At 56.5% G+C, this 11,579-nt stretch overlaps 2 protein-coding genes across 2 annotated transcripts; both read right to left on the minus strand.

Annotated features, from left to right (window-relative positions):
* Positions 1 to 727: 727 nt before the first annotated feature.
* Positions 728 to 3,847, minus strand: LOC128979100 (C-factor-like). Its single transcript, XM_054397193.1, has 6 exons — positions 3,701 to 3,847; positions 3,307 to 3,358; positions 2,908 to 3,095; positions 2,183 to 2,341; positions 1,815 to 1,934; positions 728 to 846 (listed from the first exon to the last, which is right to left on the minus strand). The coding sequence occupies exons 1-6, from the start codon at positions 3,845 to 3,847 to the stop codon at positions 733 to 735; spliced, it is 780 nt and encodes a 259-aa protein (XP_054253168.1). The 3' UTR covers positions 728 to 732.
* Positions 3,848 to 8,005: 4,158 nt separating this feature from the next.
* LOC128979076 (C-factor-like) lies at positions 8,006 to 9,845 on the minus strand. Its single transcript, XM_054397169.1, has 6 exons — positions 9,699 to 9,845; positions 9,397 to 9,448; positions 8,996 to 9,183; positions 8,580 to 8,738; positions 8,347 to 8,466; positions 8,006 to 8,119 (listed from the first exon to the last, which is right to left on the minus strand). Exons 1-6 carry the CDS (start codon positions 9,843 to 9,845, stop codon positions 8,006 to 8,008), a joined length of 780 nt encoding a protein of 259 aa, XP_054253144.1.
* Positions 9,846 to 11,579: the final 1,734 nt, after the last annotated feature.

Genomic DNA, 11,579 nt, shown 5'->3' on the forward strand with positions numbered 1-11,579 from the left:
GATACAAACAAGGCTTAGAGATGAAGGCACAGACAGAGCTGCATCCTCAGTCTTGGGACACTGGTGGGGCTCAGGGGCACCTCTGTGTGGTTTCCCTTTGTGTGAGAGAGCAGTGGGAGTGCAGGGAACTCCACCATGGGGGATGAGCCAGCTGGGAGTTTACAGGTCAGGAGGAATATGAAGCCTGAGATTGGTGTCATTGTGGTGGGTGGCTGATGGAGGCTGCCTGGTCAGGAGGAGCAAGTGTATGAGGCTTTTTACGCACCAAGTCCTGGTCTTCATGGGGTTTTTAAAACAGCCTGGTGTCTACTGCAAGGACAGTGCAACAGAACATAAGAAACCAGGAGGTTCCTAGAGGGCATTGGTGATCTCTTCCCTACCTATGCAACAGAAGAGCCAAGGAGGAACAGTGTTCTGCTGGTCCTCAGTCTTAGAAGCAACGAAAGGTTCACTGGGAGGGGGCTTGATGCAACAAAAGATGGTGCTGCCATTAAGAGGGAGAGCTGTGGGATGAGCCTCTGTGCCAGGATGGTGGCCAGACCCCCAGACAGAGATCAGCTTAGCTCAGTTGTACTGAGAAGGGACTCTGAGAAGTTGTCTCAGAGCACAAGTGAAGACCTTCAGGATGGAGTTCGAAAGGAGAGCAGGAGGAAGGCTCTAAGAGTGCTACATGTCACAGGTTTATTGGGACACAGGCAAAGGGACCTGCTGTCAGGATCCCGGGCTGGCATCTCACCAGGGCACCACCTTCCCTTCCCAGTCCAGGAAGGTGCCGGTGTCCTTCTCGGAGAGGGAGGAGAGCACCTTCAGCATCCCTCGCACACTGGCGTCCACTGTCAAGGGGGGCTGCAGGGCCAGAAGGAGAAATACAGCCACTGTGAAAGGCCTGGCCAAGGCTGGACCCACAGCAGATCACTGCTCAGGGCATGGACAGAGTGAGGAGAGGCCAGCTCTGGGCAGTGAGAGTTCCCTGGCTCTCATCTTCTTCCCCTGTGTGCCTCCAGCTCAGGGTATTTGCCAAAGAGCTCCCCAGACCCCAGCATGTCACAGAGTCCCAGCAGGGTGGGGTTGGAAGGGACCTCTGGAGATTACCCAGTCCAATCTCACTGCCAAAGCAGCTTGCCCAGGAGCACAATGGCCAGGGGAGGCTGGAAGCTCTGCAGAGAAGGAAACTCCACAACCTCTCTGGGCAGCCTGCTCCAGGCCTCCAGCACTCTCACACCAAACAACTTTCTCCTCCTGCTCAGATGTTTTTGCCCTCTGCCCCTTGTCCTGTCCCTGGGCACCACTGAGCAGAGCCTGGCCTCAGCCCCTTGCTCCCCACAGCTCCTTTAGCTCTTGCTGAGCATTGCCCAGATCCCCTCTGGGGCTGCTCTTTTCCAGGCTCAGCAGCCCCAGGGCTCTCAGCCTTTGCTCCTCACAGACCCCCCAGCATCTTTGTAGCTTCTGCTGGACTCTTTCCAGCAGTTCCCTGTCTCTCTTGAACTGGGGAGTCCAGACTCTAGGTGTGGTCTGATCAGAGCAGAACAAAGGGAGAGGAGAACCTCCTTTGCCCTGCTGGCCACACTCTTCTGAATGCAGCTCAGGACCCCACTGGCCTTGTTGGCCACAAGGACACATTACTGGCTTATGGGGAACTTAGCCCCCAGCCCTCCCAGATCCTTCTCTGTGGGGCTGCTTTCCAGCAGGTCAGCCCTCAGCTGTGCTGGTGCAAGAGGTTGTTCCTCCCCAGGGGCAGGAGTGTCTGGGACTGTTTGATGCACAATGAAGTTTTGCAGTCCCAGACACAAAGGTTGTCCTAGAACCTCTCTTACCTTGTGTGATCCTCCACTCCCCATGTCAGTTTGCACCCAGCCAGGGTGCAGAGCAATGCAGAGGATGCTGTGCTCCTGGTACCCCAGGGACTGGCACTTGGTCAGCATGTTGAGAGCAGCCTGTGGGGACAGAGGACAGGCTGCTGGGGGCAGGGGAAGGTTGGCTGCAGGGGGCCATGTCCAGACCTTACAGCTGGGGCAGGGAAGGGAAGGTGGAGGCAGCTTGCCTAGGTGAGGACCCATTCTGGATTATCCCTTTATATGTGGGACATGAGACCAGGCACAGGAGTGTACCATGAGAGGGACACAGGAGATGAAGCCCTGTGCAGGGAAGGTGTCAGGGGTGTGAGGTGATATGGGGGCAGTACCTTGCTGCAGCGGTAGGAGATGACCTGTCCATACTCCCAGACGTACATCTCCTCAATGGAGCCAGCAATGCTGGACATGTTGACAATGGCTGCCTTGCTGCAGCTCAGCCCTGAGCCTGGGCTCCCCTGGGCAGCCTTCTTCAGCATGGGCAGGAACGCCTGGCAGGAGAGAGGAGTTAGGGCCCTGCACAGAGGTCGCACAGGAGGCCCACCAGGCAACATTGGCACCAGCTACAGAGCATCCTTGGCCCTCTTCTCACTGCTGCAGCGCAGCAGGCTCCAGCTCCTGGAGCCAGTCTCTTCTCAGTGACAGGATGAGGAGCAATGGACAGGAACTCAATCCCAGGAGGTTCCATCTCAATGTGAGAAAACACAGTTTTACTGTGAGGGTGCTGGAGGCTTGGAGCAGGCTGCCCAGAAAGGTTGTGGAGTCTCCTTGTCTAGACAGATTCCAAACCCACCTGGATGAGTTCCTGTGTGGCCTACCCTTGGTCATTCTGCTTTGCAGGGGAGTTGGCCTCAATACAGATTCCTTCCAACTCCTAACATTCTGTGACTCGACAACCTTCATGTTGAGGTACAGTCCCTCAGCACTGGAGTGAAGGCAGAACCCTCTCCCACCAGCCCTTCATGCCTCCAGGCACAGTGCAGGTCACGGAGCCAGGGCCATGGGGAGGGGTCTCCAGAGCTCTGCTGTGATGCTGGGGCTCAGGTGAGGCTCTCACCTGTCCCATCAGCAAGGGACCGATGGTGTTGGTGGTGTAAACCTTTGTCATGTCCTCCAGGGTATCACTGTCAAGTGAGCTCATCATTGCAACTCCAGCATTGTTGATGAGCAGGGTCAGCCCTGAGCCCCCCAGGTGCTTCTCGACTGTGGCTGCAGCTGCCTTGATGCTGGCAGGGTTGGAGACGTCTGCAGAGCCAACACAAGACAGGTCAGAGCCCACAGCCCCCTGGTGCCATGGGGTCCTCCGTGTCTCCTTGGGGATGTTCCCTTGGGGCTGGTCAGGGGCAGAAGGGATGGCAGTGCCTGGTGTCTGCAGGCACCTGCCCATAGGGAAGGCTCCATCTTGGGCACTGGACAGAGGAACCAGGGTGAGGGACCCCCACTGTGGGGCACCTACCGAGAGGGAGGATGACCAGGTTGGGGTGCTTGGAGGCCAGGTTCTGTAGCTCCTGCAGAGAGGGAACTGTGTGGGCAGAGAGAGGCAGCAGGGGCTGTGCAGAGGCTGAGCCTTTCCCAGGCAACGCTGGGGTTGCTCTGGCTCCATCCCAGCCCAGCCTCACACCAGCAGCCTGCTCCCACGGAACTGGGCTCTGTGCCTCCTGCACATGGCACCGTCCCCTCCACACAGCCCCTGGCCAGCTGGTCCCGCAGCCAGCCCAGCACAGTGCCCTGTGCCGTGGGTGCCCGGCTGCACCCCCAGCCCTTTGCAAGCCCCCTCCCCACTGCAGCTGCTGCCCTGTCCCCCAGCTACCGTCCCCAGCCATGCCCAGTGCGTTCCAGCCCAGCCTCACCTGCGCTCGCTGCCCCTTGGGCTCTCGGCACCCTGCAAAGACCACCTTGGGTGGGGTTGGCATCCCCAGGAAGTGCTGGACGAGCCCCAGGCCGATGCCCCGGTTGGCACCGGTCACCAGCACGGAGTGGACGCGAAGCTCTCCCATGCTGCTGCTGCTGCCTCTGCTCCAGCTGCTGCTGTGTGCTCAGTTCCCTGATGCTTCTTTATAGCATGGCCATGGCCAACCCCACCCATGCAGGGCTTGCACTCACTTGACTCCTGGCACCACCTCCCCAGCTCTTTGGACTCTAGGACAGAGATCCTGGCTGGATGCCAGCCCACCTTATCAAAGGGCAAAGCTCCCTTGGCTTTCTCTGCCACATCCACAGCACAGGTGCTGCTGGCACAGTGCTGCCTCTTCCGTGCTGCCTGGGACATGGTGACAAGGTGCATGGCTGCAGAGCTCCAAGACAGCTGGACACTAGTGGTGTTCCCCAGGGCTCCCTGCTGGGCCCCTTCTCTAACATCTTTATTATTGGTCTGGGCAGGGAAGCACACTCAGGAAGTTTGCATATGGCACCAAACTGGGTGGCAGTGTAGAGTGGCAGAGGGACCTGGCCAGGCTGGATCCATGGCTGAGGCCAATGGGATGAGGTTCAACAAGGCCAAGTGCTGGGTCCTCCACTTGTGTCACAACAACCCCATGAAGGCTCCAAGGATGGGGCAGAGTGGCTGGAAAGTGCCCAGCAGAAAAGGACCTGGGGCTGCTCTGTGAAAGTAGCTGAAGATGAGCCCAGTGTGTGCCCAGGTGGCCAAGAAGGGCACCAGCAGCCTGGCCTGGATCAGCAATGGTGTGGCCAGCAGGAGCAGGGCAGGGATTGTCCCCATGGAATGGGCACTGGGGAGGACACACCTTGAGCACTGGGTTCAGTTTTGGGCTCCTCACTCCCAGACGGAAATGGAGGGGCTGGAGCAGGTCCAGAGAAGGGCAACAGAGCTGGGGAAGGGTCTGGAGAAGAGGGCTGATGAGGAGCAGCTGAGGGAGCTGGGGGTATTTAGTGTGGAGAAGAGGAGGCTGAGTGGAGATTTCATTGCTCTCTATAGCTCCCTGAGAGGAGGTTGGAGCCAGGTGGGGTTGGTCTCTTCTCTGTTACAGTGTGGTGGGTTAAAATCCCCCTCCCACACTGACAATAACCAGGCTAGCTCAGTCTGGAAGCAAATGAAACTGTATTTACAGGCAAAACTACAATCTCTGATGAAACTCAATGAATGTGTACAAATAGACACTACTCACAACATTTACAAATATGTACAATCAACCAAAAAAACACAACAAAGCCCCCTGGCCCCAGATGGGCTGTGCTTCTTCCCCCCAACTTCCCCAGACCCCCCCGGCAGAAGGAGGAAAGCCAAGAAGCTGAGAGGTTGGTTAACCTTAGCTTGTCAAGGTCAGTAGGTGAGTGTGTCTTATCTCCAGCCAGAAGAACAGAGCAGAGACTAACAGAGACTGCCCGTACCTTGTTTTGAGTACTGACTCTTAAACATTTCTCTCTCTCCAAGGGAAATGTTTAGAATTATCATTATTTTGCTTTCTTACACCCAGTAGTGATTTATTTACATTCTGTCACTTTTCTGCTCAACCTTTGTGAGACAAAATTAAAGGGGTAGCCTTAAAACTATCACATTCTCCCATGTAGCAAGTGGCAGGATGAGAGGAAATGTCCTTAGGTTGCTCCAGGGCATATTTGGGTTGGACATGCAGAACAATTTCTTCCCCTTGAGGGTTGTCAACCCCTTGAGGTTTGGAACAGCTGCCCGGGTGGAGTCTCCATCCCTGGGCAGGTTTCAGAGCGGTGGAGATGTGTTGCTGAGGGCCACGGGTTAGTAGTGCCCTGGCAGTGCTGGGTTCACTGTGGGACTTGAGCACCTCAAAGACCTCTTCCACCCAAAACCATTCTGTGAATCCATGACTGTCCCGGGCTAAGCCCAGCCCTGGGGTGTGGGCTGGAAACCTAACCCCAGGTGGGCAGGGAGACCTAGGTCAAAGTTTGTTCCCCTCCCACTTCCTATCCACAACCCCAGTTAAGAGAGTCAACTCCCTGCCTCCCTCTTTTTCCTGCCTTGGCATCTGCTCCACCCATCTGCTGCTGCTACCCCTGCCTACCCACATGGTCTGGCCCAGCTCCATGTGTTTGGGGACTGCATCCAGAGAATCCACTGCCACATTTCCAGCTGTGGTCTGGTTCTGTATATAGCTGTACTGACCTCTTTCCCTTGTATGTGTCTAAACTTCCTTCTACTAAATGCTTTTCATTTTTTCTCAACTTTACCTTTTTATTTTTTGCTGGGTCTGCTCCACATGGAGGGACTTACAGCCAAGGGAATCCATTGCCAGCTGCATCTCATTTTGAATCTATGTTATTTATTTATCCCTTCCCTTATACCTCTGTAACTTTTCAGCAGAGATACTGAATCCTTTGCTTCAGTCTTTACTCCTAAGACCTGTCAACTCCAGATCCTGGAGGAGGGAAGATTGTCCACTAATCAGTGAAGAGTGTGTTAGGGATCAGTTACCCAAATGGAATATACACAGCTCCATGGGCCCTCAGGAGATGCACCCCAGAGTGCTGAGGGAACTGCCTGATGTTGTTGCTCTACCACTCTCCATCATTTTGGCAAAATTGTGGCAGATGGGAGAGATGCTGAGGACTGGAGGGAAGCCAGTGTCACTCCAGGCTTCAAAAGAGCAAGGAAGAGGGTTCCAGGGAACTATAGAGGAGTCAGCCTCACCTCCATCCCTGGGAAAATGATGTAGCAGCTCATTCTGGAGAGCATCTCCAGGCACAAAGAGAAAAACATTATCAGGAGTACTCAGCATGGATTTACCAAGGGGAAATTAGGCTTGGCTAATCTGAGATCATTCTGTGATGTCCTATCTGAATGAGTAGGAGCAGGGGATGTAGTCTACCTTGACCTTAGCAAGGCTTTTGACACTGCCTCCCAGAACATCCTTGTGAGCAAGTTCAGGAAGTGTGGGACAGAAGAACAGGCAGTGAGAGGGATCAGGAACTGGGGACACAATAGAGAGCAAAGAGTGGTGGTCAACAGTGCCTTGTCCAGCTGGAGACCTGTGATAGGTGGAGTCCCCCAGGGATCAGTGCTGAGTCCAGTCCATTGATGAGGGGACAGACAGACAGAGTCTGCTCAGCATGTTTGCTGATGATACCAAACTGGGTGTCTTGGCTGACATACCTGAAGGCTGTGCAGCCATTCAGAGACTTGGACAGATTGAGAGCTGGGCAGAGAGGAACCTAATGAGGTTCAACGAGAATAAGTGCAGAGTCCTGCACCTGGGGAGGAAGAATAAACTGCACCAGTACAGGTTTGGAGGTAATGTGCTAGAGAACAGCCCTGTGGAGAAGGACCTGGGTGTTCTGGTGCACAATAAGTTCTCCATGGGACAGCAATGTGCCCTGGTGGCCAAGAGGGCCAATGAGATCTTTAAGCAGATTGAGGGAGATTCTCCTCCCCCTCTACTCTGTCCTAGTCAATTCCCAGCCCAGAATATTGCATCCAGTTCTGGGCTCTGGTGGAGAAAGTCCAAGGGAGGGCTACAAGGATGATAAAGGGAGTGGAGCACTGCCAGATGAGAAGAGGCTGAGAGCCCTGGGGCTGTTTAGTCTGGAGAGGAAAAGGCTGAGAGGGGATCTGATCAATGTCTGTCAATATCTGAGGGCTGTGGGTCAGGAAGGAAGGATCAGGGACAGCCTCTGCTCACTTATGCCCTGGGATAGGACAAGAGGCGATGGATGGAAACTGCAGCACAGGAGGTTCCACTTCAACATGAGTAGGAACTTCTTGACCATAAGGGTCACAGAGATCTGCAGCAGACTGCCCAGAGAGATTGTGGAGTCTTCCTCTCTGGAGACTTTCAGCCCCTGTCTGGATGTGTTCCTGTGCAACCTGCGCTGGATTCTGCTCAGGCAGGGGACTTGGACTCCAGAGGTCCCTTCCAACCCCAACATCCTGTGAGCCTATGATGGGGACAGAGAAGGTCCTGTGCTGTGCTGGGAAGGGTCAGCAGGACCAGGCCCCACCACTGTGGCTCTCCCTCTAAGGTAGGGCAGTGGCGGTATGGCCAGCTCCGAAGGCTGCTTCCCTGTGCCCATGGCTGTGGGGGCTCTGGAGGCACACAAGGGCAGGGCAGGGCAGGGCAAGGCAGGGCAGGGCAGAGAGGCTGTTGCTTGCAGGCAGAGGTTTATTGAGATGTTGGCCCAGGGAGCAGCAGCACAGAGCCCTGCTGCCAGCAGGCTGGGCTGGCATCTCACCAGGGCACCACCTTCCCTTCCCAGTCCAGGAAGGTGCCAGTGTCCTTCTCGGAGAGGGAGGAGATCACCTTCAGCATCCCTCGCACGCTGGCGTCCAGTGTCACGGGGGGCTGTGGGGCAGATGGACGCAGACAGCTTTTGCCCAGGCCTGGCTGAGGGCTGCCCTGGTGCAGCTGTGGCCAAGGGAAGGAGCCCCTTGGGCTGAGGGGAAAGCACCAGGCCTGGGCATGGGGCCCAGCGGGAGCTCAGGGGATTGGGGCACCAGGAAGCCAGGGGCAAGCAGGGCAGCAGCACTGAGGGTAGCAGCACTGAGGGCACTGCCATGGTGGCGCTGTACCTTTCGCCCACCAGCGCTTCCCATGTCAGTTTGAACCCATCCAGGGTGCAGAGCAACGCAGAGGATGCCGTGCTCCCGATACCCAAGGGATTGGCACTTGGTCAGCATGTTGAGAGCAGCCTGTAGGGACACAGAACAGGCTGCTGGGGTCAGGGGAAGGCTGGCTGCTGGGGGCCATGTCCAGATGCCAGGACAGGGACAGCAAATCAGTGCTCAGCATGGCCTGGGGGTACCTTGCTGCAGCGGTAGGAGAGAATATGCATTGGATCCAAACTCAGGGAGGATGCAATGGAGCCAGCAATGCTGGAGATGTTGACGATGGCTGCCTTGCTGCAGCTCAGTGCTGAGCCTGGGCTCCCCTGGGCAGCCTTCTTCAGCAAGGGCAGGAACGCCTTGGGGGAAAGAAGAGGAGATGTGGGCACACATGGAGGTGGCACAAAGTGTGAGGACCAGCTCCTTCCCCAGCAGACAACATTGGAAGCAACTCCAGAGCATCCTTCCTCCTTTTCCCACTGCCCCAGTCCCACAGGCTCTAGGTAGTGAGCTCCAGGCTGCAGCTCCACAAGCTTCCCAGTGAGCAGAGGCAGGGCCCTCTCCCACCTGTACTTTATGCTCCACTGGGACAGCACAGCTCAGGTGAGGCTCTCACCTGGCCCATCAGCATGGGCCCAATGGTGTTGGTGGTGTAAACCTGCATCATGTCTTCCAGGGTCACATCCTCAGGTGGAGTAATCTTGAGCATCCCAGCATTGTTGATGAGCAGGGTCAGCCCTGAGCCCCCCAGGTGCTTCTCGACTGTGGCTGCAGCTGCCTTGATGCTGGCAGGGTTGGAGACGTCTGCAGAGCCAGCACAGGGCAGGTCAGAGCCCACAGCCCCCTGGTGTCCCATGAGGTCCTCCGTGTCCCCGTGGGGATGTTCCCTTGGGGCTGGTCAAGGGCAGAAGGGATGGCAGTGCCTGGTGTCTGCAGGCACCTGCCCATAGGGAAGGCTCCATCTTGGGCACTGGACAGAGGAACCAGGGTGAGGGACCCCCACTGTGGGGCACCTACCGAGAGGGAGGATGACCAGGTTGGGGTGCTTGGAGGCCAGGTTCTGTAGCTCCTGCAGAGAGGGAACTGTGTGGGCAGAGAGAGGCAGCAGGGGCTGTGCAGAGGCTCCCTCCCATGTGCCACTGTCCCCTCCACACAGCCCCTGGCCAGCTGGTCCCGCAGCCAGCCCAGCACAGTGCCCTGTGCCGTGGGTGCCCGGCTGCACCCCTAGCCCTTTGCAAGCCCCCTCCCCACTGCAGCTGCTGCCCTGTCCCCCAGCTACCGTCCCCAGCCATGCCCAGTGCGTTCCAGCCCAGCCTCACCTGCGCTCGCTGCCCCTTGGGCTCTCGGCACCCTGCAAAGACCACCTTGGGTGGGGTTGGCATCCCCAGGAAGTGCTGGACGAGCCCCAGGCCGATGCCCCGGTTGGCACCGGTCACCAGCACGGAGTGGACGCGAAGCTCTCCCATGCTGCTGCTGCTGCCTCTGCTCCAGCTGCTGCTGTGTGCTCAGTTCCCTGATGCTTCTTTATAGCATGGCCATGGCCAGCCCATCCACGCAGGACTTGCACTCATTTGACTCCTGGCACCACCTCCCCAGCTCTTTGGACTCTAGGACAGAGGTCCTGCCTCTGCTCCAGCTGCTGCTCTGTTCTCAGCTCCCCGACGGTTTATGTAGCTGTTCCACGGTGACCCCACCTGCCCGGGGCTTGCACAAACCCTTGGCTCCACTTGGAGCCACAGCTCCAGCTCTTCAAAATCTCTAGGACACAGTTCCTTGCTGGGAACCATCCCAAGGGGCAAAATTCAGTTGGCTTTCTGTGTCAAACTCAGCTGACCTTGGGAAATCTGGCCCCAGAATCCAGGAGATAGTGGCCAGGAGAGGCTGTCCTGGGTCTACTCTGCCACTTTCGGTCTTCTCACTTGTCCTGCCAGCCTGGCCTCACAGCAGAGTGCTTCCAACCCTCTCAGCATTGCTGTGGCCTGCTCTGGCCCTGCTCCAACAGGTCCCTGTCTGTGCTGAGGACTCCAGAGCTGCCCCAGCACTGCAGGGGGGGTCTCAGCAGAGCAAAGCAGAGGGGCAGAATCCCCTCCCTGCCCCTGCTGCCCACACTGCAGGGGATCAGCCCAGGATAGGCTGGGGCTGGGCTGGCAGCACTCAGTGCCAGCTCATCTCCAGCTTTGCACCCCCAGCACCCCCAAGTCCTTCTCCTCAGGGCTGCACTCCAGCCCTTCATCTCCAGCGTGGATTGATGGAGAGGTTGCCCTGACCCAGGTGCAGGGCTTGCTCTTGGCATTGTTGAACCTCAGGATACTAACCCAGTCCCACTTGTCCAGCTTGTCCTGGTTCCTCTGGGGTGCATCGTGGCTCTGAGGTGTGTCAGTGTGTTATGGAAATTTATTTAATTCATAAACGTTATGGCAAATGGATATGAATAAAAATATCAAAACTTTTTATTAATATGAAAAATTGCCAAAAATGTATTAAATAGGTTTGATGTGTGGGTAGAATTTATATTTACAATGCGAATGTACAATATTTAGACAAATATGAAAATGTTAACAATTTAATGCAAACCAGGAGGAAATAACAGGGAAAGAGTCCCCAGGAGCAAAAATGGTGCTCATCCACAGGGGGGAGACTTGACAAGAACCGTTTAGACAAAGAGGCAATGAATTAATTACTCACAGCTGATTCCACCCAAGTGGGGAGTGCTGCTGCTGTGTATTAGCTGTTGAGGCTTTTGGGGTGCTCTCATGTGCCAGGCTCGGCAGGTTGCCGGCAGGAAGTCCACGCAGTCTCGGGGCTGCTCTGGCTTCAGCAGGACTGCAGGCTGCATGATGCATTCTTTGTGACGGGTGCTTGCTTTGTCCAGGGTACGGCAAAACTCCAGTTGCAAGGGGAAGCAAGGCTTGTGGCTTCTCTAGCTTGCAGTGAGTAGGCTTGTGGCTTTTATCCCAGGCTGTGGACCAGACAACATCGAGGCAGGGCAACACTGAGGCAGGGCAACTCAAGGCAGGGCAACATTGAGGCAGGGCAACTCGAGGCAGGGCAACTAGAGGCAGCACAACTCGAGGCAGGGCAACATTGAGGCAGGGCAACTCGAGGCAGGGCAACATTGAGGCAGGGCAACTCGAGGCAGGGCAACTCGAGGCAGGGCAACTAGAGGCAGGGCAACTAGAGGCAGCACAACTCGAGGCAGG

The sequence above is a fragment of the Indicator indicator genome, chromosome 42 (assembly GCF_027791375.1).
Source record: "Indicator indicator isolate 239-I01 chromosome 42, UM_Iind_1.1, whole genome shotgun sequence".
NCBI lineage: Eukaryota > Metazoa > Chordata > Aves > Piciformes > Indicatoridae > Indicator > Indicator indicator.